We start from the raw sequence: 27,405 nt of genomic DNA on the forward strand, positions 1-27,405 counted from the left end.
GCCCCCCGGTGGCCGGTCCTAGTATAGGTCATAAACCCAGAGTCTCGATTGCCCCCCGGTGGCCGGTCCTAGTATAGGTCATAAACCCAGTGTCTCGATCGCCCCCCGGTGGCCGGTCCTAGTATAGGTCATAAACCCAGAGTCTCGATCGCCCCCCGGTGGCTGGTCCTAGTATAGGTCATAAACCCAGAGTCTCGATCGCCCCCCGGTGGCCGGTCCTAGTATAGGTCATAAACCCAGAGTCTCGATCGCCCCCCGGTGGCCGGTCCTAGTATAGGTCATAAACCCAGTGTCTCGATCGCCCCCCGGTGGCCGGTCCTAGTATAGGTCATAAACCCAGTCTCGATCGCCCCCCGGTGGCCAGTCCTAGTATAGGTCATAAACCCAGTGTTCGATCGCCCCCCGGTGGCCGGTCCTAGTATAGGTCATAAACCCAGAGTCTCGATCGCCCCCCGGTGGCCGGTCCTAGTATAGGTCATAAACCCAGAGTCTCGATCGCCCCCCGGTGGCCGGTCCTAGTATAGGTCATAAACCCAGAGTCTCGATCGCCCCCCGGTGGCCAGTCCCAGTATAGCTCATAAACCCAGTGTCTCGATCGCCCCCCGGTGGCCGGTCCTAGTATAGGTCATAAACCCAGAGTCTCGATCGCCCCCCGGTGGCCAGTCCCAGTATAGCTCATAAACCCAGAGTCTCGATCGCCCCCCGGTGGCCGGTCCTAGTATAGGTCATAAACCCAGAGTCTCGATCGCCCCCCGGTGGCCGGTCCTAGTATAGGTCATAAACCCAGTGTCTCGATCGCCCCCCCGGTGGCCGGTCCTAGTATAGCTCATAAACCCAGAGTCTCGATCGCCGCCCGGTGGCCGGTCCTAGTATAGGTCATAAACCCAGTGTCTCGATCGCCCCCCGGTGGCCGGTCCTAGTATAGGTCATAAGCCCAGAGTCTCGATTGCCCCCCGGTGGCCGGTCCTAGTATAGCTCATAAACCCAGAGTCTCGATCGCCCCCAGGTGGCCGGTCCTAGTATAGCTCATAAACCCAGAGTCTCGATCGCCCCCGGTGGCCGGTCCTAGTATAGGTCATAAACCCAGTGTCTCGATCGCCCCCGGTGGCCGGTCCTAGTATAGGTCATAAACCCAGTGTCTCGATCGGCCCCCGGTGGCCGGTCCTAGTATAGGTCATAAACCCAGTGTCTCGATCGCCCCCGGTGGCCGGTCCTAGTATAGGTCATAAACCCCGCCTCCCCATGTTATTCAACGGCACGTGAGACCAACTAAACAATTAAATTACACATCAAATATCGTCATTTACTGTTGTTTTTATCACGCTGATGTAATTTCAAGTGTTTGTTTTTAAAATAAGTTTGTTTTTAGTTAGTTATTTGATGCGGTGGTGGTGACGTCATGATTGACAGCTGTGATTGACAGGTTCTCGGAGCGATGTCGTCACTAAAGCACCAACAGACTTTTTTTCGGGATTTTCAGAGGACTGAGGAGATTGGAGCTTTAAATTTAATATCTAAATTTAAAAAAGTGCCGGAGCGTGTGCTTGCGATTGATTCAGCGAGAGTGAGGGGCGGGGCCTTGATTTCACGGCTTTACTTCCTGCTCACGACTGCGCTGGTCTGGTCCCGAGATCGCTACTGCACAGACTCAGGTTTCAAGATGTCAGCGCCATATCGGGACACTGGCGGCCTCACTTCTGACCAATGGAAGAGAGCGAAGGGGCGTCGTCCATCTTTTTTTACAGTCTATATTCAAAACAAACTCCACGAGGCGTCAGTGATCGTTTTTATTTCGCCTCTAGAGGCCGCTCTCTTACTGCCGTGGTATCCAAACCTGTCCTGAAGGACCCCCAACACTGCACGTTTTCTTTGTCTCCCTAATCAAACACACCTGATTCAACTCATCAGCTCAGTGTGTTTGATTAGGGAGACAAAGAAAACGTGCAGTGTTGGGGGTCCTTCAGGACAGGCTTGGGAACCACTGTCTTACTGTATGATGACAGCGCACCCGTCTGAGGCCCCGTTTACACGAGAACGATTCCGGGTGAAAACGTAAAAATATTTTATCGGATGTGGCTTTCGTTTACACGGCAACAGCGTTTTGGGGGCTTAAAAACGCAAAAAAGTGAAACCACCCTCCAGAGTGGAAATCTTAAAAACGCTCCGTTCCCGTCTAAACGGTAAAAACGCAAATCTGCTCACGGTGGCTCTCGTCGCGTACGCGTTTACGTCACATGCATGCGCCATTACAGGAAAATAACAACCAACATGTCAGATTATTTCCATACGTCGGACCTTCAAGTTGCCCTAGCAGCTCTGAAAAACATACAAGAGTCTTTTCAGCAGTTGTACAAAATATTCTAAGATATTGGTGTTGTTGTGTGGCAGTGCTTCACATTGCCACCTAGCCGCCTGGAGTGCATACTACATCGAATTTCACACACTTTTGCGTCACCGTATGCACGCGGATTTCCCAACCATAACGCTCGTCTAAACGCAGAATAAAAAGTGATAACGCAACGCCACTTTTGCGTTTTCTCTTCAGATCGTTTCCGTGTAAACATAGCCTCAGCCGCTCCAGTGATGGACACAGCCTGGAAAAACCTTCCAGCAATCGATAAATCGGTCGACCTCTATAAGCTTTATCGTTAGGCCAAATGTATGGCCATATATTAATGTGTTGGCGGAGAAAAGCAGTGCTCAGTTTATTTTTTATCTTGGTTGCTCTGGTGCTCTTCATAATCCTGTCTCTGTCCTCCTCATAAACAACAGTTGCTGTTTATCGCCACACCTCTGTTTGCCACATTTCAGAGCTAATTAATTGTGGCGCACTTGTATTTCAGAGCCACACACTCTCTGTGCATCTGTCTTCACTCCCGTCACTCTCACTGCTGAAGAGTCAGGTGTTTGAGCCACTCCGCCTCATCTTTGAGCCTGTGAAGGCATTAGCCTGTGGTTTACTCAGCTGCTGATATTTGGAGAGATGCAATGGTAGCTTTAATGACATCTGGATATGTGATTGAGGCATCAGCAGCATGTGGCATGTGTGCTGTTACACGCTTGATTTCACATCCCAGAGGCATGAGAACTGCTTAGAAGATGACAGACACATTTTAAAAGGGTGTTTATTTGATTTATTTATTGGTTTTGTTGGATAAAAATGATTATGTTTCTTGTAGTACCTTGGCATGAAAATGTCATAGTATATTAATATAATCATATACTACGGTTATAATACTATATTAGCATGATAAATGCCAAAATGCCATGGTTATTACCATTTGATGTCACCACTGCATCTTTTTTTGTAATGTAGATTTGAAAATCATGCTTTTCCCCATTATTGTTGAATCACGGAAGCTACACCAGATATTTTTGCCAAGAGATTTCTATTTATTATTTAATATACATGAATCAGACAGAGAGAAAGAGGCATAGAAGAATAAGGTGAGGTGGTCTTCATTACACATTTCTCTGTCCTCTCACCCCATCATGCCAGATGTAATGGTTTCTCTGGGTTTCTCCGGGATTCACACCGGGAGCAGGAGCCGAGCGTGAGCAGCAGTGAAGCGGTTTTTGCTGCGCAGCTCACGCTCAATTAAAGTGAAAGCACACTTTTGATGGACAAAATAAATATGATTTCACACAAAAAGTGCCCAAAATGCACAGAATAAGCATGTCTAGTGTGTTTTAACAAGAACTGGAGTAGGCTATGTCTGAAATGAAAATGAAGCCTCTTATAGAAAATATTTATAGAAAAAGTACCCATTTAAACTTGTTTTTATTATCCAGTTTGGGTAAAAGTATATGGTGTTTTATAAAAAAAAAAATATATATATATAGAAAATTTATATTTGTGTTATTGAAAATAAAAAAAGTTGTTAGAAATAATGAAATCGGAATCGACTAAAATCGGATATAAGAGGTCAAACTCAATGAAAATCGGGATTCGGAATCGGCCTAGAAAATTGTAATCGGTGCGTCTCTACAAAATATATAACTCATCCCATATCTCTCATCAGCACACATGTACAACATACTCTGACTTAACAAAATACATTATGAAATTATGAAAATTAATTAAAAAAAAAAAAAACATTAACCAATCAAATTTTTAGTCTTCAAATAGGCTTTGTATTCATTGTATGTGATTCCAGTCAGTAAAGACATCAAGTAAAATTCAAAGTGACGGATTTGCTCTTACAGAATGTCTTTTATTTGACTCATTGTGGTCAAATGGGTCATTGTCATGACCTTTCTTTAGTAGCCGTTCTGTTGTGCTCTTTTCCCAAGGTCTTTTTCTGTTTCTCTCTTTCAGTATTTCAACAATGAGAAGTATGAGTCTGAGCGGTATGATGGTTTTCTGAAGGTGTACGAGTCGTCCTCTCTGAAGACGACCACTACTCTGGCCCTGCTCAACTTCGGTCAGAGCGCCATCTTCACCGTCGGCCTCACCGCGATTATGGTGCTGGCAAGCAAAGGCATAATGGCAGGTGAAAATCAGTGATGTCACATTTTTATCACTAGATACACAAAATAGCTTTAGGGCTGTACTGAAGTCTTTTACCTTAATGGGTTCAACTTCTAGACCCTTGTAGGTTTTTTTTTTTGTAGTGCTTCATCAACATGCAGTTGCACGATGATAAAATCAGAGCTGAATGTTCCCAACCCAACAAATAGAGGGTATGCGTGTGACGTCACGGCCAGCGAGTGGCAAAAAGACTGAGTGGCAGCATTTGTTCTCGGTGTGAATGCTGCGAAAAACACACAATCTAAAATGGGAAAGAGCTTTGAGTTTGACTGTACAAATAGATCTGAAAATAAATCTGAGGAATATTTTTACAGACTGCCGAAAGCTACAGAACAGAGAAGCAATTCATTTTTGGATACAGCCAGCGAAACGTGGATTTGCAGTTATAATTTTGTCAAATATGTTGATTTTGGGGTAAAATCATACCTTATATAGTATTGTTATATATTGTATTGACAACTCATCAATTAAACACTTACCGTCGTATATTCTGCATAATTGGATGTTTTTAAAAATAAACACTGACAAAACAATATACAAGTTTTGGGGCTGGATGATATGACGATATACATATATATATATATATATATATAACATTGATATAAGTGATCACTTGGATTTAGACCTTCCTATATTGTATTTATATAAAGCATTCACAGGCAAATTTGTTTTATGCATTTCCCCGTTGTCTAAATCAGGCACATGAAACATGATTCCTGGATGCATGTCAATATCCACGGATCACTGGATCTTTGCTAAGTTGTAAGGAACACTTATATCGAGTCCAACCTTTAGATTAAACTGATAATCATTTGATTTACTCGTGTTTTCGCAGTTTCCCCTGTTAAACACAGTCACGCAGCAGCTCTTCTGCCACTCAGTCCCGTCGGGAGAATGACGTCAATGCATACCCTCTGTAAAAGCAGGTGTAAACAGGGTGTAATGGGTACTCTGGCTTCTTTCTGCTGTAGGGACCATGACTGTGGGTGATCTAGTGATGGTGAACGGGCTGCTCTTCCAGCTCTCGCTGCCACTCAACTTCCTGGGCACCGTGTACAGAGAGACCAGACAGGCCCTCATTGACATGAACACGCTCTTCACGCTGCTCAACGTGGACACTAAAATAAAGGTGTGTTAGGCCTTTACTGCTGCCTGCTTCAATGCTTTACTAGGTTATGCTGAGTTATTTTAATGTGAAAGGAATGGTGCTCTATTATTCGCTTTAGCCGTTCTAAAGCTTTTTAAAATACCACGACAAGAGCTTTCTTTTATATTTGACTATTACAAATGTAAGCTCTAAAGCACGTCGTTCGTCCCAGTATTTGTTTTGATGTCGAATGTTTCCTGTCTTTCATGGCCTTAGTGGGGGAGGTTGATGAATCTCATTCTTCGTTTGGCTAATTTCGAATGCAGCCTGTAATTACAGTGTATAAAATCTGTCCGATTGTTCGCCGCGATCAGTAATGGTTTTCACCGCATGACAGCACTGCCCATCAAGCCATTATTGCGAGACCCTAGTTTGATTTCTCAAATAACGCATCTGTGTGTAGAATTAGAGTAAATGTGCTGAGTTCTATTGTTTTGACCACGCCATTACAATCGATTGTCGTCGAAACTCGTTTGGGAAGAAACTCCCGTTTCAAGCCTCAAAACGTAAACTTCAGACTGCTAAACCTGTTTTCTTTCTTTGTTTGAACCTCTGTGTCCTGAAGGAGAAAGAACTGGCCCTGCCGCTGCTCGTCGCTCCCCAGGAAGCCACCATCAGGTTTGAGGATGTGTATTTTGAGTACTTGGAGGGACAAAAGGTGCTTGACGGGGTTTCCTTTGAAGTCCCTGCAGGGAAAAAGGTGGCCATTGTCGGTGGCAGTGGATCTGGGTAAGTGCTCCAGGAAAGATTTACTTGCTTTATATTACCTCCAGCTTTCACTGAACTTCTGATCTTGGCACAATAGGGTACAAATTGGAGCCCTATTACTTAGAAAATACAGCAATAAAGGCAAGAGTTATGAGAACTATTAGATAAGTTTGATTATTGCCGTCGAAAACTGTGATATGATTGAAATGTGATCATTTCAACGCTTTTTACAGCATGGCAGGAAGTCAAGTATATAATCTCACACCATTTGTCATCAGCATTGTCAAGCTTAAAGGGATAGTTCACTTTGAAATAAATTTGATATGTTTTAGCTTACCTCAAGGGCATCCAAGATGTAGGTGTCTTTGTTTCCGCAGTAGTTTCAATTTTGATATTTTTAGGTCGAACCGTTCTTGTCTGTCAGTCATATAATGCAGGTCTATGGTCACCACCTCAAAGAGCATGCACAGAGAAGTCCAAAGTAAACATGATTTAATGACTCGTAAATGTAAGTACACATTGATGGCCTAAGACACGAAACGAGCGGTTTGTGTGAGAAAACGAACAGTATTTATATCGTTTTTACCTCTTGAAACCACAGCCACGTCCAAGTGATCTGAGGGCGCGGGCGCTTCGGTCCGTGCGTTACAACTATCCCTTTAACCCTGTTACCAAAGTTTTTTTTTTTTTTTTTTAGCAAATTTTTTTCAATTTAATTTGTGGGTTTATACGTTTATCAGCAAATGCCAGCCAACATTTAAAGCTCAGATACTGTATACTCCCAGCAAGGCTCTTCTCTGTTCAGGGGTGAAAACGGACAGTTTTCACAGACTACCAAGGGTGTAACTTTGGTTTGAGAAGTGGGGGGGACACAAAATGGGGGAAAATGTTTTCGATTTGAATCCCATTTCCTGGATGTACATACATTTGGGGACTATGCTGATACAAAAACCAGGAAATAATTTGATTATAATGATAAATTCTGCCAAAAAGAATGGTAGGCTATATGTATAAGAAAAATATGTCTTACTTTCTTTATTGTTTATAGGGACCGACCGCCAAGACTTAAGAGAATCATTTTATAAAGTCAAAATGTTAGCCATTAATGTTTTGTGTGTAAATAATGTGAGCCTCAATTTCCACTGTAATGTAGAAACAACATAAAGACAGTATAACCCCCCCCCCCCCCCCCCCCCAATTATTTTTTAAACATTTATTAGGCTTCAAAAAAAATAACAACTTATAATTTAAGTGAACTTAAAACAAATCTTACATAAACTCATAATAAACGTCATATTTACCTGTGCCAGGTATGAAATATACAGAAATGGAATAAGGTTATCAAACAGTCCGCACTGCATAAATATAAATTAAATATAGATGAATCCTTATTAAAGCTACAAGCATTATTTAGTCTAGAGCAGTTAGAATTTTTTTCTGTTCCCTTTGTTCTTTGGTTAACTTTACTGACAGAGAGAATTTGTGGCTGCTGTCACTTTAAGATCTGCCGCTGCTGACAGGATCTCATGCATCTCATTCTCTCACTACTCTTTACTTTCATTTAAGATTTTATTTAACTCATTTAAGACTGTTCTTGTGAGGATACGCGACAAAACGGACATTTTGGCATTCATGTGTGTTTTTGTTCGTTCAAGCGGCGAAATAGAACTCGATACTGGCGCGCGTCTTTCTGTGCGTCGTGTGTGTGTGTGTGTGTGTGTATCAGGAGGACATTGACTGGCAGCGCGTTCTCTTTGGTTTTGTCGCGCATAAATGAATAAACATGAATAAGAATAAGAACAGGATCATATGACGCTAGCTTAAGTCACCTGTTGTTGTTTCTGGCGTTTCATCGCTGACTGTGCCGCAACCGCGGAGGAGCAGGACCGAGCCTGTCGAAGCGCGCGTCCACGTCCAGGAACGTCGCGTGCACACTCTAAAAATAGCTCACTGGAAGTTCTAATGAGCAGGTATCGCGTTTGCGGCACAGTCGGCAATGAAACGACAGAAACAACAGGCGACTTAATTAATTTTAGTTAAAAATCATAACAAAACGAATTTGAAAGTGGGGGGGACACAAACAGGATTTTGAAAAGTGAGGGGGACATGTCCCCCCTGTCCCCATAGGAAATTACGCCCGTGGAGACTACGATGCATTTTCACAGTTTTTTATATTTTAATTTGTTAACAATGTAATCCATTAATACTCTATGCCAATAGCTGATATAAACTTCACTGACCCTTTGTTAAAACAACAGAACAATTGAAAAGTCTTATTTTGTACGCAGTTCTTGCAAAGTGTCTTTATGTTGGTCACAGTTGAGACGGTGCTTTACGAATGTTTTAAATTTTTTCCAGGAAGAGCACAATTGTCAGATTGCTCTTTCGTTTCTACGAGCCACAGCAGGGCAACATCTACATCGCAGGCCAGAACATCCGTGATGTTGGTTTGGAGAGCTTGAGGAAAGCTGTGGGTGTCATACCGCAGGTGAGGGTTTGCTGTTCACACCGCCAGCGATAAAGCCACATGATCCCAATCATTTTAACGGAGAGATGAAGATTTCCGACACGATATAGGCGTGTCCAACGATGTGACAAAGTTGAGATATGTTTAAGCCTTTAGACGCCAGAGGTTTTTTCCTAAAACGTTCGGTTTTGACATCTTAATTTCAAAAGGCTATATCTTAAAAGTGATAAAAGATAGAGACTTTCTGTAAATTAGAGAAATATTAAGGATGACCCAAAGTTTATGTAGGGATTACATTTTCCCATCTAATTAGCATATTATGACGTCATATGGTGGCGGCAATCAATCTTGGATTATAGAATTTTCATGAAAAGTCACATGTTTAAATGATAAAATGCAGCACTTCTTTCCCCCCAAAATGTCCATCATCTTCTGTACGCTATATTGCACAATACTGAATGCTCAGGTATATAGTAAGTAGTAAACAAACTGTGTAAATCATTACTAATATAAATGGTAGAAACAAACCGAATGCATGTAGTGGTTGGCCTTTTGCTGCAGAGATTACATTTACTAAATACAGTAGGCACTCTGATTCCATGTATGGGGCACATATATATTATTCATATGACATACAAACACAAGTAGACAAGACCTGTTTAGTTCAAACGCTCACTCGCACAGATCATGAGTGAGATGATACGAGCAGCGCGGCCAGATCTGCCTTGAGTGTGCACAGCTCGGACTGCTGTCATTGTCATTGCGACTCCCCACCCTGCCTCCACGTTGTCTCCTAACTGTCCTATGAATACTTCGACCTCGTCTAACATACCCAGTGGCATTAGACAAAGTCTCCACCACAATACTGTCGCCGCGATTGCGGAGAGGCTCTGATAACATGGCTCACTCGCACACTAGCGTTTGATCGCACTGATTCAATGCGCTCTAACTCGAACATTTTGTATAGAAGCATGACGTTTTTTGAGTCGGGGATGAAGTATGACATGTCTGCCATCCAGTGGAGGGGAGGTCGAACGAAATTTGACACCCAATTTGACAAAATCAGCCGTTTCTTGTCGAGTAAACTCGACCGTGGCGCCTAGAGGGTTAACATAATGCAAATGAAGAGCGACTCTGCAACGACATCCGATATGGAGTGAAGTCAGTGAAGCGCACTGTTACAACATCCTGTAGTGTCGGTTATTATAGCGGTCAGCAACTTTCCTTTAATTTATGATTTGTCTCTGTGTACATACGGGGGTATTTGGCATGCCGACTGAATGCTTTCGTGAACCCAGATAGATCGGTGCTTGTGCTTTCACTGCAGATAAACCTCGCTGTTTCTCATTCACCTTTAATATTAAGCATTTTATCTATTGATTCCATTTACATTTAGGGTGTGTTTAGACAGACTATGTACTAAAAACATTGTTTTTATTTCTTTGCTTTTTTTTTCGTGTACAGACGACAACGTTGTCAAAACGATCCCCGTTCACAAGGTTTCGCAAAAGCAACTAAAATCGATAATGGCTTTGAAGCCCGATTTCAAAAGTTTGCGTTGTTGTGTAAATGAATGGCCAAGACGCATAAAAAGTTTTCAGTTTTTAGTAGGGCTGCAGCTATCGATTCTTTTTGTAATCGATTAATCGATCGATTAAGTGCTAGATTAATCAAGTAATCGGATAAAATATTGTTGGTGTTTTTAAAAAACCAAAACAAATAATGCATAACGAAAATGATGTGGCTGTAAAATGATCAAGCATTTGGCTTTTATTTATAAAACAAAAAAAAACAAAAAAAACTGGTATTTATTCCAACTCCAACATTTGGCTCCAAAACTAAGCCTATTTATTGCAATTTTTACCCATTTAGTATAAGTGCCAACAATTACTCAATTACTTTGGTAGCCGATTAAAATGTCTTCCCCAAAAGTACGAGTGGATTTGGAGGAGCAGGCTGGGGAATTTCATTTTTTTGTTGTTGTTTGTAACTATTTGGAAGACTTGACATACAAACAAGGTCTCGCAAAGACTGCAATATAATATTTGTTCCTCCATCACGTCGCGGTGTATACAGTGAATGCATGCTGAAATTATTGTTGCGTGGCTACATAAAAATTTAAGCATATGTGATGCATTGCCGCAATTGATCTGGCGCGTGAGAGAGACGAGGGTGCGTGCGTGTGTGTGTGTGTGTGAAGGGGTTCTTTTTTTAGGCTATACTCTCTTGCAATTGAACGTGAATACGTTAACTACTTAAAAACATCAAAGCTAAACATCATATCTAGTCAAACCGCATCACGACATCGCTACAAAAACAGTATGGGATTAAAATCAGCGTACATCAATGTATCATAGGCTTATGGTGTGTTCACACCGAATGCAAATTTAATTATTTGCGCGAGTAGATTACATACAAAGTCAATGCAAAGACGCGAATAGACGCATCATTGGCGTCGGGCGTCGCGACAGACGCGAATTGGGCTACGCGTTTGCCGCGAACATCTTCCGCGCAAGTTGAAAAATTTGAACTCGAGCGAATGTTCAAGCGTCTTTAACTAGACGCGATAAACGCGTATTTGACGCTCTATCCGCGTTCGGTGTGAACACCATTAGTTTACCTTGTTTCAGCGACGCTTGGTGAAACAGCATGGAGTGGATGTTTTCGGTTCAGATGCTGAATCATTGAAGTCGTACTGTTGTGGTATGCCAGGTCTACTTTGCAGTAGACACATTGCACCTTGTTCTCTTCCTTTTTAAGTATGTAATGATCCTAAACTTTAGACATTCTCTGCCGTTTATCTTTACTCTCCGCCATCGCGCCAACTAAATTCAAAATGTATCACGCGCTATAGTGTAGATCCCTGCGCGTATAGTGCGCGTCATAGGAATTTAACGAGGCTTCGAGGCAGAGTTTTTGCCTCGAGGAATTTTTGTAATCGATGTATCGTTTCAGCCCTAGTTTTTAGTTGAACTTAGTCTTTTCTCTCCAAAATGTTTGTTTTTAGTGGCAAGAAAACTGATCCGCTGTCTACAGTAGAGCTGCACGATTCTGGATAAACTGAGAATCACTTTTTTTTTGTTTCAAATAGAGTTCACGATTCTCACAAGATTCAACAGACAACTAAACAAAAAAACATGTAATTTACTAGAGGTTCTGACAAAATGTTAATTGCTTCAAGATGTTTAAAAAAGAAATTGGTTTGAATGAATAATTAAATGACTTGCTCATAAATCCTTCACTTGTTTCATTTACTGGATGAATCAGCGTCTTTAAATTAATCTCTTGATTGAATGATTCAAATACAAATACATTTGTCACTTGTCGCCACCTATTGGCATAACAATGTAATTGATACAATCTTATTCATTTGATGCGTCAATTAACTTTCAAAAGGTGATGTGCTCTATTTTGATCGCTACTGTAGACATAAATCAGTGTTTATATCTGAACTATAAAGTTTTATCTCAGAACTTCTGATGATTGGACTTGTCAAAGGTTTAATAGGCAGGCGAATCGTTGTCATTTAGGAATAAGATCGCGTGGGTCTTTTGTTCGAGATCGGGATCTTTTAACGATTAATCGTGCAGCTCTAATCTACAGCATGGACTAACATCCGTGAATGTCATTCTCAAACATTACTAGGCATTACTGGAAGTGTAAACGTCTTAAGAACTATCAGATGTATTTATAACCTCCTTAAAAAACAAATGCAACAGTAAAAACTTTCCTTTTTTTATTTTTTTTAAAGAAATCTCTATTAGAAACTAGTTTCTTTTTTAGAAGTAAGGTACCATGGGAACCATAATCAGACTTAATTTGAGGCTGTGGAAAAATAAATGAATTCATGAAACTTATTTTTATGCCATGTTGGTTTTAAAAGCATCTACTGAGAAATCAAATGTAAATATAATTTCAGGATGCTGTGCTTTTCCACAATACCATATTTTACAATCTGCTGTATGGAAACATCAACGCCACTGCAGAGGACGTGTACCGGGTGGCCAGACTTGCAGGAATCCATGATGCCATTCTCAAAATGCCTCATGGATATGAGACGCAGGTCGGAGAACGAGGCCTGAAGCTCTCAGGTACACACACCTCATTCTTTGTCTCAGGAGTGTTTCAGAAAAGAAAGACAATATCCTTAAAGAACACCTTGGGTTTAGAGGACTAGGGTTAGTTTCTTCTTGAGTGATCTGGTGCATGTTGTGTTGTGACAGGTGGAGAAAAGCAGCGTGTGGCCATCGCACGGGCGATCCTCAAGAACCCTCCCATCCTGCTGTACGACGAGGCCACATCTTCTCTAGACTCAATCACTGAAGAGGTAAGAGTTTTGGACTCTATCAATTAAACAGTAGACTCCTTAATAACAGGTATGAAAACAGTTGCACAGTACTGTCTATCTGTACACACAAAAGCACACAAGCTGTGTGTTTTCACTGTTTTACAGTAGGGGGCGCTATCACACATCTTCTGAAAGAGTATTGAATCTCCACATCAAAACACAGGCGAAGAAGATGCAGAAGCAAGCGATATCATATGCAAGCAGAATTATACGTAAAATACGCGATCATCAACATTAAACGGCAGATAAATCAAAATTGCCTAATGTTACTGATTGAAATGTCGACGAGCCGTAGGACTGTGAAGCTTTGGGGGACTCGATCTGCTCCATCTGTGTTTTGATCATCGTTTTGAATCCCATCCAGATGTAGTCTTTCATAAAAAAAATTGTAGAAAGCATTTTTGTCAAATTTACCCACATTCAAGTGTTGATAAGAATGCATGAAGCTAGAATAAAAGTTTTTTTTTTGTTTTTTTTTAAACCAAAGACTTTTCTTTCTTTTGCTATATTGCATTTTTAGATATTCATACTAGAAACAGAGTTTCCGCTAGAAAAAAATGGTGCCGGTCAAAGTGACCGGCAGAGGTTTCGTTTAACGGACATTTTGATAATATGCCGGTCAAATATCGCCTCTTGTCAAGTTGAGGAAAACTGGAGGCAGGCTATGTAACTTAAAAAATGACATAATCAGGCCGTATAGAATGCAACATGTTATATTAGCCTAACTTTCAAATAGACGGAAAAAAACATGAACGTCTGATTGGCGTCAATTAACACCAATTGTTTTTTACTATGGTTTCACACACATTCACTTTTTGAAACATTGAGGCACGGATGTACCTAATACAAATAAATAACTAGCTAACTAGTTAACATCTCCAGTTAACTAGCAGATCATTCATTTAGTTCGCTATTAAATAAGAGATCTAGCGCTAAAATCAGTTGTTTTTTTAAATCAAGCTGAGCGCTCGTGTCCGCTGCTATCAGTTGCATGGACGACGCGCTGCGCGAGTTGCGCAATCTTCACTCGGACGCGCGTTTCAATCTATCGCCGTTGCGGAGACTCTGCACAGGCGAAGCACTGCTACTTGGGCGCAGAGATTTCACACAACACCTGAAATAAAGCTTGCCACAAAGAACCGGCGAAAGTAATGATTATGCATGAAACATTTAAATTGTTGAAAAATCGATAAAGTTGACGATGCAGACTCGCCATCTTCGCAGTAGTGAACGCGCCTAGAGAGAGAAATGCACACTTCATATGAATAAATTCTTATTTTTTAATACAGGCAAATTTGTTGATGAAACATTGATTAAAATGAAGATACAATTTATACAAAACGAAATAAACTTTAAAGAAAGGCTTTCTACAAAACAAAACTAAATAAGTGGTCAAAATCATGTCTGACCAATTCCAAATGTTTTCCGATATATAGGCCTATTGGTCATCTTATGATCCTATCTTACTCATATCATGCGGTTCCCTTTTCATATAATCAACATAGATGAAAAAAAAAAAAAAAATAACATTAAATTATTTATAAAAATGAAAAGTATATTTAAGTTTTTTAACTTATAATAAGCGTCACACTGCTCCGCTTTGCTCACATGCTCTGGTGTGTAGTCTAATGCATGTGTGCGTGCATGTGGTGGAGGGGTGCGATTTTTGAATAATAATCAACCCAGCGATCTTCGAATATTATTTTTGAAAATTGAATGAAAATTTCGTTTTGTATAAATTGTATATTAATTTTAATCAATGTTTCATCAACAAATTTGCCTGGATTATTCAATAAGAAGCTAATATAGTGGACAATATAGGCTAATCAGGACACGGAGGCGTCGGCGCATGCACACTTCTCTCAGGCGCGTTCACTACTGCGAAGATGGCGAGTCTGCATTTTCAACTTTATCAATTTATCAACTTTATCAATAATATCAATGGACCTGGCCATATTTGAAACGTCTCACTCAATCGTTCGTTGTTTAGGTCTATATTACAGCCGATCTAGGCGTGCGCTTTATTTGAAATGCAGCATGCGATGTTGTTTAATGACTTTCAAACGGTAGAGCCTGTTCCTTTATAACATAGCCAAATGTCGGTGTATTTTTGCTTTATACATTTTAGGCTTATTCTCAAATTCATATTGTGTTAGGGGGGCGGGATTATTACGCAATTTTAATCTGACAATTTGACCGGAGAGATTTAATTTTGTCGGACATTTCATTTTTTTCCCGGCCAATGTCCGGTAATTACCGGACAACGGAAACCCTGACTAGAAAATATTCTGGGGACCTTGACATTTTTGTGAAAATGCTCAAAAATGCTGGCGGTGGCTTGCAACTCTTTCATAACTTCTATACCTCCATCCATTACCATAGCCCCCATTCTCCCAGTGGCCTGCATATTACAGTGGACCAGGTAGAGAAAGAACTAAAGAGGATTCATGTGGGCAAAGTAGGCGGCCCTGATGGAATTAGCTAGCCTGGTTAAAACCAGACCATTCTCAGTTGTAACTGAGTTATGGTCTGGCAAAGCGTCATAGACAAATCATTTCCAGAGGGGCGTCACCAACGGACGTCGCGGATAGACCTAAACCCAATCAGAGCGATGAAGGAGATAGGGCTGAAACGATTCATCGATTAACTCGATTACAAAAATTCCTCGAGGCAAAAACTCTGCCTCGAAGCCTCGTTAAATTCCTATGACGCGCACTATACGCGCAGGGATCTACACTACAGCGCGTGATACATTTTGAATTTAGTTGGCGCGATGGCGGAGAGTAAAGATAAACGGCAGAGAATGTCTAAAGTTTAGGATCATTACATACGTAAAAAGGAAGAGAACAAGGTGCAATGTGTCTACTGCAAAGTAGACCTGGCAAACCACAACAGTACGACTTCAATGATTCAGCATCTGAACCGAAAACATCCACTCCATGCTGTCTCACCAAGCGTCGCTGAAACAAGGTAAACTAATGGTGTTCACACCGAACGCGGATAGAGCGTCAAATACGCGTTTATCGCATCTAGTTAAAGACGCTTGAACATTCGCTCGAGTTAAAATTTTTCAACTTGCGCGGAACACGTTGGCGGCAAACACGTAGCCCAATTCACGTCAGTCGCGTCTTTGCATTGACTTTGTATGTAATCTACTCGCGCAAATAATTACATTTGCGTTCGGTGTGAACACACCATAAGCCTATGATACATTGATGTACGCTGATTTTAATCCCATACTGTATTTGTAGCGATGTCGTAACATACTGTATTTGTAGCGATGTCGTGATGCGGTTTGACTAGATATGATGTTTAGCTTTGATGTTTTTAAGTAGTAAACGTATTCACGTTCAATTGCAAGAGAGTATAGCCTAAAAAAAGAACCCCTTCACACACACACACACACGCACGCACCCTCGTCCCTCTTACGCGCCAGATCAATTGCGGCAATGCATCACATATGCTTAAATTTTTATGTAGCCACGCAACAATAATTTCAGCATGCATTCACTGTATACACCGCGAGGTGATGGAGGAACAAATATTGTATTGCAGTCTTTGCGAGACCTTGTTTGTATGCAGGGCTTAAAGTATTCCGGTGTAGGAAAAAACAAATATTTTCGCATGCGATTCATTTTAACGTGTTAAAATATTTAAGCAATTAACGCAGCATCCGTTCTTTCTGTCATTCTTCTTTAGCTAGGGTTATGATCACGCTCTTATTCACGCAAATGCTTTAAACCAAGTCATGCGCGACAAGACAAAAGAGATCGCGCTTTCAGTGAATGTCCTCCTGACGCGCGCGCGCACGCACACACACACACACACGACGCACAGAAAGACGCGCACCAGTATCGAGTTCTCTTTCGCGCTTGAACGAACAATAACACACACATTTATGCCAAAATGTCAGTTTTGTCGAGTATCCTCACAAGAACAGTCTTAAATGAGTTAAATAAAATCTTAAATGGAAGTAAAGAGTAGTGAGAGAATGAGATGCGTGAGATCCTGTCAGCAGCGGCAGATCTTAAAGTGACAGTAGCCATTAATTCTGTCTCTCAGTAAAGTTAACCTAAAGAACAGAGAGAACAGAGAAAGCTACTAACTGCCCTCGACTAAAGAACGCTTGTAGCTTTGATAAGGATTAATCTATATTTCATTTAAAATGTATGCATTGCGGACTTTTATAACCTTATTCAATTTCTGTATGGTACAGGTAAATGACATTTATTATGGGTTTAAGTGAGGATTGTTTTAAGTTCACTTAAATTAAAGGTTTTTATATTTTTTGAAGCCTAATGTTTAAAATTTGGGGGAAAATCATTTTCATCGAGACATCAGGATATAATATGAGTGATACTGGCTTTCATTCATAAAAAAAACGGCATTAAGATACAGCTGTAATACTTGAAAATAAATGTTGCCATTGAAGATAAGTTCATCTCCCCCCCCAAAGTTCAGGCTCAGGAATTTTTTTCACTTTAACCCATGTATGTCACGTCTTCCAAATAGTTACAGACAACTACAAAAAATGAAATTCCCCAGCCTGCTCCTCCAAATCCACTCGCACTTTTGGGGAAGACATTATAATCGGCTACCAAAGTAATTGAGTAATTGTTGGCACTTATACTAAATGGGTAAAAAAATGCAATAAATGGGTAAAAAAATGCAATAAATAGGCTTAGTTTTAGAGCCAAATGTTGGAATAGGAATAAATACCAGTTTTTTTTTTTGTTTTTTTGTTTTTTTATTAATAAAAGCCAAATGCTTGATCATTTTACAGCCACATCATTTTCGTTATGCATTATTTGTTTTGGTTGTTTAAAAACACAAAAAATGTTTTAACCGATTACTCGATTAATCGATCGATTAAGTGCTAGATTAAAATCCCAGCGCTGTCGTCATCGTGTAAAGCCCGCCCCAACGTTTCTGATTGGTGCCTCGATTTCGGCGGATTGGAAATGGGCTTGCATGAGCTCTTTGCCAGACTAACTTTCAGAGCAAATCTAAATTTGCCGGAAGTTGTCTGGGTTTTCCCAGGCTGGGAATTAGCCCGAGGGCCCTGAAAATATGTGCAGAACAGCGAAGTGAAGTTGTGGCACAGATGTTTAATGTTTGAATATGGGGGAGGTACCTGTTGGTGGAGTGCACAAAAAGGGGATCTGTAAGGACCTCAACGGTGGCACTGACACACTGGTCACACCTGAAGACATTAGAGAGGATAGTTCTTCCTTACCTAAGATCTGTGGTTGGAAGTACAATTGATCCGCTGCAGTTTGTGTATCGATCTCATGTGGGAGTGGAGGACGCCGTCATCTATCTCCTACATAGGGCTTATTCACATCTGGAGAAGGCTGGGAGCACAGTGAGATGTATGTTCTTTGATTTCTCGAGTGCTTTTAATGCCATCCAGCCAGACTTACTCCGAGATGAGCTAATCTCAGCTCACGTGGATGTCCCCACTGTAACATGGATCATGGACTATCTGAGAGAAAGACCTACAAAACTGTAGGTCAGAACAGTTAGTAATGTGGGTGTGCCACAGGGGACTGTTTTGGCAACTTTCCTTTTTTACTTTTTACACCTCTGACTTGAAGTATGATACTGGGGCATGCCATCTACAGAAATTTTCAGACGGCTCTGTGGTCATGGGATGTATAAGTGAAGGAACGGAAGAGTATAGGAGCCTGGTGGAAAGCTTTGTGGACTGGTGCAAGCTGAGATCTAAACATGCAGAATTAATGGTGAAGTGATTCAGACTGTCACTTCTTATAAATATCTGGGAGTGCACTTGGACAACACATTAAGCTGGGCCACAACATTGAGATGACATATAAAAAAGGACAGAGTCTTCTCTATTTCTTGAGAAGATTAAGATCTTTTGGAGGTCGGGGAGAAATGCTCCGTTCCTTTTATGAGTCGGTCGTGGCGACAGTACTTTTCTATGCTGTTGTATGATGGGGAACTGGAATCAGGACCAGGGATGCAAACAGACTGAATAAACTGATAAAGAAAGCCAGCTCTGTGTTGGGGACTACCCTTGACCCCCTGGAGGTGGTGATGGAGAGGCGAATTCTGGCCAAACTCTGTCATTTTGTGTGAAACTTCTCACCCTTTAAATGGTATCGTTGGTGTGCAGGAGAGTGCGTTTAGTAGGAGGTTGATTTCTCCTCGGTGTAAGAAGGAGAGATATCTTAGGTCTTTTATTCCTGCTGCGATTAGGCTGTACTTTGAAGTATGTGCAGAATAGTGAGGGTATATGCATATATATAAATAGAAGTGTGTATTTGCGTGCATGTATAGGTATATGGGTATATTTAGGTATGTACGTGTGCATAGGGATGTTTGTATGGTTTGCGCATGATGTGTATATAGTACTTATGTAGATGCAAGAATGGAAGTTATTTAGCATATTTACTATTTTAATATATTTGTCCATATTACCGTAATAGCTTGTTTTAAATAATATTGAATGTTTTTGCTTGGACTAGGGGTTGAGTGCCCACATAAACACTCAATGTAGAAAAACAATGCCAAAGGAATTGCAGGTGATTTTTTAATTCATGTTAAGTAGGTCGTTGTATGGTAAACCATATCTACTTTAGATATTGAGATTATTGATTGATTGTACTATTATTGTCTATTTTTGTCATAACGCACGTTGTCTCGATTTCTGTCGCTGCTGTAACGGGGATTAATAAAAGAAGTCTAAGTATTTCCCTGCCAGTGTTTTTGTAAAAAGTTAAGTGAACGTAAACAGTTGAAAGGAATCAAGAAACATTCTTAAGAATAAAATTCTTCTTAACTGCTACTTTCTAATTTGAGAAAAAAATATAAGAATATTTTGTATTCCCAAAAACTTTTCTTAAGAACAACATTTAAGGAGTATTCATATTCCTGAAAAGAATGCTCTTTAAAATAATCGTAAATAACGTTAGGATAACCTCCAACCTGTCTCAAATCCCCAAAGGTAAGATGATTAATGACTTTGTTGGGTTGTTTTAAAGATTAAGCATTACAACATAATACAAGCTACATATAATATAATACATATGACTAGTACCAGGAGTGTGGACAAGGGCATAGATCGATCATAGAGGGAGCGCGTATACGTGTGTTCCCTCTGGCCAGAACTAGCGAGGCAGCACACGGATACAGGACGCATTCACTGGAGAAAGAGCACAATAAAGACAGAGCGCAAATTAATGGGAAAGACCTCTGCATTTTGACACTGGCCCTTTTCATTTTAACTTGTCACGGTGATTAAATCCCATCAAGCTAGTCGGACAAAAATAGTCTGTGCGCTTATATCTATGGTAATCTGCAGCTGGTGCAAAAAGGTCTTCAGCAACACCCACCTTTCAATCAAATTACACCAAAGCCAATAAAGCCATTCATTTTTATAAGAAAAAAATGATGTTTTTAAGAAAATATTTGAGAACTTAAGAATTTTTCAAGAATTACACTTAGGAACAATCTTACAAACTTCTTCGAATTTATCTTAAGACATTTTTTTAAGTTCTTTTCGTGAATGCAGAACCGAATGTGTATCATCAATCACATCCCCCCTGACATTTTCTTTCTTGCTGATCCAAAAATGATCCGAACTGTGAGTTTTTTTGATGCGTTGCACCACTAAAATACACAGAAATATGCCAAAATGTCGTGTATGTCTTAAGTGAACATAAACAGTTGAAAGAAAATACGATGTGTAACGGTAAATTAGATCTGTGCACTCGGTCGAACAGGGATAGTTCACCCAAAAATTTAAATTCTGTCATTAATCACTCGCCCTCAAATCATTTGAAACCTGTAAGACTTTCGTTCATCTTTAAAACACAAATAAAGATATTTTAATGAAACCTGAGAGATCCCTGTCCCTCCATTGACAGCTATGCAACTGACACTTTGACACTTCAAAATGTTCATAAAGAGATCGGAAAACTAATCCATATATCCAAAAATGTTCTTAAGAGACATGATCGCTTTATATGATGAACAGATTTAATTTAGGCTTTTATTCACACAAGTCACATGTCTAAAATGTTGGAGTCATACTATGTTTATTTATTAGAATAAAACGTAACTTGGGTCGAAAACAATAACTATTATATTTGTTTATTTGCAACTGAGTCAAATTTTGTCAGGGCAATTTGAACCATTGGCTCGACCGGGCCGGTAGAAACACTCCTTAGCACTTGGTTTATCTGCCTCATTTGAACTATTCAGCAGTGTAGATCACTAACAGATCTTTGAAGAAAGAATAACTGCTGGTTTTCCCCTGTCTTGAGAACACTTCATTTGATATTTACACTAAGCTTTTTCATTTTCATGAGGTTTTACGTCTTATTATAGTCAAGGAAGTGTTTGCTCTGTTGGCTTTCTTCTGTTTTAATGTATCTTATTGTCAGAAGGTCTTCATATAAATCCTGTCAATCATATCAGAGCTTGTTATTGCAGAGAAATGTTGCTGTCATGAGGCAGACGGTTCCTTAATGAAAGAAACATCTGAGAAATATCACTTCAACCTTGCAGACTCATTCAGAGGAGTGAGGATAAAAGAGAAACAACACTTTTCAAACACCTCATGATTTATTTATTTTTTTCTCATTTTCTTTGCAGAATATTATGACTTCCATGAAGAAGATGGTGAGGGACAGAACATCTGTCTTTATTGCGCACCGGCTGTCCACCATTGTGGATGCAGATGAGATTATTGTACTAAACCAGGTAAGCTAAATATGTGTGACAGGTGGCGAAACACACAGACATCACGTTCAGGAAGCGAATGCACTGTTCAAGAATACAGTGTTCAATTCCAAATACTATAAAGAAAAACTATGAAGATTCACACCAACGTCAAAGTTCGGTCAATTTTGAACCCTGACCCCAGTGGCTGCCGACCTTTTAAAGGGCAGCCGATGATTATCGGTCAATTTATAACGATCACCTAAATAGCGAGTTACATTACAAGGAGTACTTACTATTTACTCTACAATGTGCATGTAAAAATTATAGCTATAAATGAATATAAATGTCCACTCCTTTTTATTCTGTGGTTTGAATGGTTATGACACAGTGAGCTGAGATTATTTGAACCCATGGCAAAATGTTTATCTGACGCGTCAATACCAGTAGCGAAAATCAAAGCAAATTGATTTATGAAAGCGGGACTGGAAATTATGAAGGATTGCATGACTGCGTACTAGTTGTAGTATTAGCATGTGACGCAGGACACCTGTCCTGTTTCCGGCGAGTCCAGCATGACGTCGACGGAGAGTGTGCGAGTGGAGAGATGATCACAAAAGCTCACATTGCTCCATTGAAAGGTTCACGCTGGTTGTGTTGCAAAGAAACAGCCATGTGCCACTCGCTTATTGTGTCTGTCAGCCTGTGGGCGACATTCGGTTTGCAGGAATCCAGGTTCACCTTATATGTCTGACTATTTCAGGTTATTATAGAAAGAGAATATGCATTTGATGCAGTTTTGTATCAAACGATGGTCCTTCTGCTGTCGCCACATGTAGATCAAGCTCAACTGTTCAGCCAATGCTTCGACTAGTGAATGCAGTTGAGATGTCGACATACTGTCTAGATACATTCATTTGGATGACACCACGACAAAGGCATGTCATACACAGCCCTAAAATCGCCTTTATGTAATGTTGTCTGCTCTGCTTTTCACATGGAGGTCAAAGCAGCACAAGGGGACCCTGGGAAACATTAGCATCCTTTGCATATTTTTGTTGTATTTTGCATTGAGGTGCAAATGTTTTTTGTGGTGCTTCTTAGATTGCTGGTCTACATGGAAACAAGTGGTGTAATCAGTTTAAAGGGATAGTTCACTTTGAAAATTTATTTTTGATATGTTTTAGCTTACCTTAAGGGCATCCAAAGATGTAGGTGTCTTTGTTTCCGCAGTAGTTTCAATTTTGATATTTTTAGGTCAAACCGTTCTTGTCTGTCAGTCATATAATGCAGGTCTATGGTCACCACCTCAAAGAGCATGCACAGAGAAGTCCAAATTAAACATGATTTAATGACTCATAAATGTAAGTACACATTGATGACCTGAGACACGAAACGAGCGGTTTGTGTGAGAAAACGAACAGTATTTATATCGTTTTTACCTCTTGTAACCACAGCCACGTCCAAGTGATCTGAGGGCGCGGGCGCTTCGGTCTGCGCAAGCGCCGGAAAGCTCCGGAAGTGATAAATTCAAAGTTGTCTGTTGATATATCGAAATTGTCTTCCATTGCGATTTCCTGTATATCTAAATATATTTAAATCTTCACAGTGAAAGGTAACACTTCCGAAATCTCTGTGTAAACAATGAGTGACGTACACGCGCGAGAGATCACTTCCAGACCGAAGCGCCCGCGCCCTCAGATCACTTGGAAGTGGCTGTGGTTACAAGAGGTAAAAACGATATAAATACTGTTCGTTTTCTCACACAAACCGCTCGTTTCGTGTCTCAGGCCATCAATGTGTACTTACATTTACGAGTCATTAAATCATGTTTAATTTGGACTTCTCTGTGCATGCTCTTTGAGGTGGTGACCATAGACCTGCATTATATGACTGACAGACAAGGTTCGACCTAAAAATATCAAAATTGAAAATACTGCGGAAACAAAGACACCTACATCTTGGATGCCCTTGAGGTAAGCTAAAACATATCAAAAATTAATTTCAAAGTGAACTATCCCTTTAATGTCAGATGTTCAGATGGACTGGAAGAAAGCATTCACATCTTCTGTGTCCTTCATTGCAATGATGAAGAGCTCTCTCGCTGCCGTCACTGCCCACCTGACCTTGGACATTCAGCAGCTTGAATTGAAACAATGACTATATCCTCCAAATGTGCCCATGAAATGGGTGTGGAGTTTGTCAATGACACTGCATTGTCTCTTATATCTTTTTGAATCAACATCAATACATTCATGGAAAAAGGTTCCCACTTGAATTAATTTGGTTGCTACACGTCTCCTGCACTGGTTTGTCCATATAATTTTCAAACGATTTATGAATGACCGTAAAATTACCGCTCCACTTTACATTGTCCAATGAACTTTGAACGTGTTGTGCCTGATGATGATTGGTCAGTGTATTATACATGACGAACAGGCATCAATGAATTAAGTAATATTTTGAAATATGTTGATTTTTAATTGAATCGACACTACCTTTTATTGAAAAAAAAAAAAGTTAAATTGTTTGGTTTGTTTTTCTCCTGCCATATACTCACTGAAAGAGCCACATTTGGCTCGAGAGCATCGGTTTCCGAGCAGACTGTGGGATACCTACGTTTACACTAGTGCATTTTCATTTTAGAACGCATAACTTTAGCTACGGTTATGACTAGGGGTGTAACTATACACGTATTCGTATTGAACCGTTCGTTTTTTCCTGCCGACCAAAATTTCGTTATTTCAAATGTAGGCGCGTCGCGCGTGGGCAAGCGCGCTCATAATGTAAGAGACGCTGGCGTGACCACAACATTGCCCAACATCAAATGGCAAATGTAATGTAAGCGGAACGAAACTGAGCTGCTCGTTATTGTGTGTTTGACGGACAGTTTATCAGTTTGGACCAATGCAGCGCGAGCCGATCTTAATCAAGCAGCACTGTCACTACACAGCGAAATCCAGTAAAGAAAGCATTTGAGTTCGCCACTGAAGTAATAACATCGCTGCGAGATCTAGTGAGAAACATTCACATTTCTCTGTTATTAACGGATCAAATAGCGCTGACGTCCAAACCAGGAAGAAACATTGTGCCATGAATGAACTATCCAGTGTCCACAGATCAGCAACATTCACCATGGGTTTACTGTAGTAACACTACTAACTGTAACCATGGAAGTTTGGCAGGAATAGTCGGCTATAATGCTTTCAAGTAACATGACGTCGGTTTTATTTCGACATTATGAATACAGTTGCTGCCCTCAAATGTTAATCTGAACTAAAATAAACCTTTGTTTATAACTACTACAATATTACATTTCATTTTGACCAAGGAGCTGTTTTGTTTTATATGCTCCTAAGAAAAGTCAAGTATAGCTCCATCATTGCTCAAAGTAAAAAATCATACTTTATGATGTAAGTTTTAATAAAAATATAATAAAAAAAATTAAGTCAAGGAAATTTATCTGGCATTTCTTTCTTTTTGCTGTATCGGAAAAACGTACCGAACCGTGAATTTTGTGAACCGTTACACCCCTAGTTACGCCTGCTGTCCACACACACTACTCCGGAGTTTTAGACCCTCAAAAACGGAGACTGACCCCTTCAGTCAAGTCCGAAGCAACACACACGCAAGTGACGCAACCCATAGTGACGCGTAATGGCAACGACACCTCAGACTGACAGACACGTAAAAATAAACGTGAATTTAGGCTACTTTAGCTTTGCACACATTGTCATGTTAAGTATAATCAACTGCATTTTGTTTTATTGACCACAATATTATCGTTGATATTTGTTTGAGAGGGGCACTATTGATTGATTGAATCCTCTGTGCTGTTATTGTTGTAGTTGTGATGTGGACTGCTATTCTTTACATTTAGAATGATTTTTAAAACTATATCTTTACCGTCCTTGGTGTGAACGGGTCTGTACTGTAGAAAGACTGGGATGGTACCGAAGTGCCAGCAGTTTTAGCATCCCTTTTCAAAAGTAGTATTCCTCTTTGTAGTGTGCAGTGGAAGTATGCGAGTTGATGCACACTTCTGAAGCTGGTGTTGTACGCTCATGACTATAAAGAGCAGTCTCACGGCGTCTTCAGCTCGTTAGCGCTTTAGCTCATTAACAGTGGAAATACCTCAGCGACACCTTTGTTTGTCTCCCATGTGTGGAGACCTTTTCAATCTGGGTGCGGGTGAGGGGGTGGAGAAGGTGATGCAGCTGCAGCGGGGAGAAAACCTTGCGTTCAAATATTGTTGTGAAGCGTTGCGCTCGCCCGGCGGTCTCTAAAACGGGGTGTGATTGCACGGCATTCAAGCTGCAAACGACACTGCTGCTAAAAATGCTATCAGTGTTTGAGTCAAAAGTGGCGTCGTAATTGATGCAAGTAACTAGCAAACAGCCGGGAGACGCATTCAGTTGTCATTGTGCAAGCTCATTTCATACTTTGCTTTGTTGCTGGCAGTCTTTTAAGAGGCAGTGCTGCATGAACGCCCACACCGCTGTCTTTCTGCTCTCTCTAGACCTTCCTCAAACATGTACACGCTCTCTCTCCGTCAGTGCCCCTTCATGGCCCTAAATCTCTTGTTTTTGCCCAGTTCTTCCAATTTAGATGCAGCCGCACAGTCTTTCTGTCTGCAGGCAGCGTTATGCTGGGGAATATCAAGACATCGATAAAAGAAACGAAGATTTAAATGCTGAAAAACACCCTCTGGCCTCCTGAAACAATCCCAAGGCAAAGCCTGCATAAACGCTCAGGGTTTTTTCCGTGTGTGTGTTTATCAGAACGTTGCTGTGCATCGGCGCTGTTCTCACACAACGACCCTGGTGGAAAAATAGATGATTATTGTTAACCTTGCGGGGTCTTAACGAGTCTCATTGAAAGTTAAATGAATGTTCTGGTTAAGCTGTGTGTGACGTGCTGCCGATTGTCAGGCTTAACTCTTCGTTTGTAAAAACAAAGAAATGTTCATTTAATTAAATAGGATAAAATAAAGTAACAGGGTGAAAAGAAATTAAATTCAGTGAGTGAGTCAGATGTTGATTTCGTTACTGGCTCTGATGGTTTCAGTTCAGCGATATAATTCAAACTCACCTTTCTGAATTATTCATTAAAAGAACCGCTTCATAAAAATCACGTGTTTGGGAGTCTTGCCTACAGACTGTTGTGAATTGTTTTTTGCATACAGCCCACAGAGACTCAAAAGAAAACGACATCTTGCCATTATTTTGTTGTTAAATTGGCTTATTTAAGATGAATTTTTCGAGGAGCACGTGCTATTTAAAAAAGGAAGCGCATAGAGAATTTTAGGGGCACAAATTAAAATCATTTGTTTTTTCCTTAGAGACTTTTACAAGCAAAATTTAAAGACATAAAGTACATTAGATTTTCTAAATAGTTCTGCTTCAAAATTAAAATTACATTTTAAACGCATTGAATGGCTTGTAGTTTGTGTAACTGATAATAACCAGAAAAAAAAGTTCTGTATAATGCAGGACTTTTAATCATAAGCAAGCCCA

At 40.4% G+C, this 27,405-nt stretch overlaps 1 protein-coding gene across 1 annotated transcript in view; it reads left to right on the forward strand.

Moving 5' to 3' along the window:
- abcb7 (ATP-binding cassette, sub-family B (MDR/TAP), member 7) overlaps positions 1–27,405 on the forward strand; it is a 77,759-nt gene that overhangs the window by 44,763 nt on the left and 5,591 nt on the right. The window contains exons 9-15 of the mRNA XM_056241991.1: positions 4,319–4,493; positions 5,503–5,660; positions 6,244–6,407; positions 8,745–8,874; positions 12,773–12,944; positions 13,077–13,180; positions 21,824–21,931. Of these exons, the coding sequence (XP_056097966.1) occupies positions 4,319–4,493; positions 5,503–5,660; positions 6,244–6,407; positions 8,745–8,874; positions 12,773–12,944; positions 13,077–13,180; positions 21,824–21,931 (1,011 nt within the window). The remainder of the gene's footprint in view (positions 1–4,318; positions 4,494–5,502; positions 5,661–6,243; positions 6,408–8,744; positions 8,875–12,772; positions 12,945–13,076; positions 13,181–21,823; positions 21,932–27,405) is intronic.

The sequence above is a fragment of the Rhinichthys klamathensis genome, unplaced genomic scaffold, assembly GCF_029890125.1.
Source record: "Rhinichthys klamathensis goyatoka isolate OS25496 unplaced genomic scaffold, OSU_Roscu_1.1 h1tg000687l_1, whole genome shotgun sequence".
NCBI lineage: Eukaryota > Metazoa > Chordata > Actinopteri > Cypriniformes > Leuciscidae > Rhinichthys > Rhinichthys klamathensis.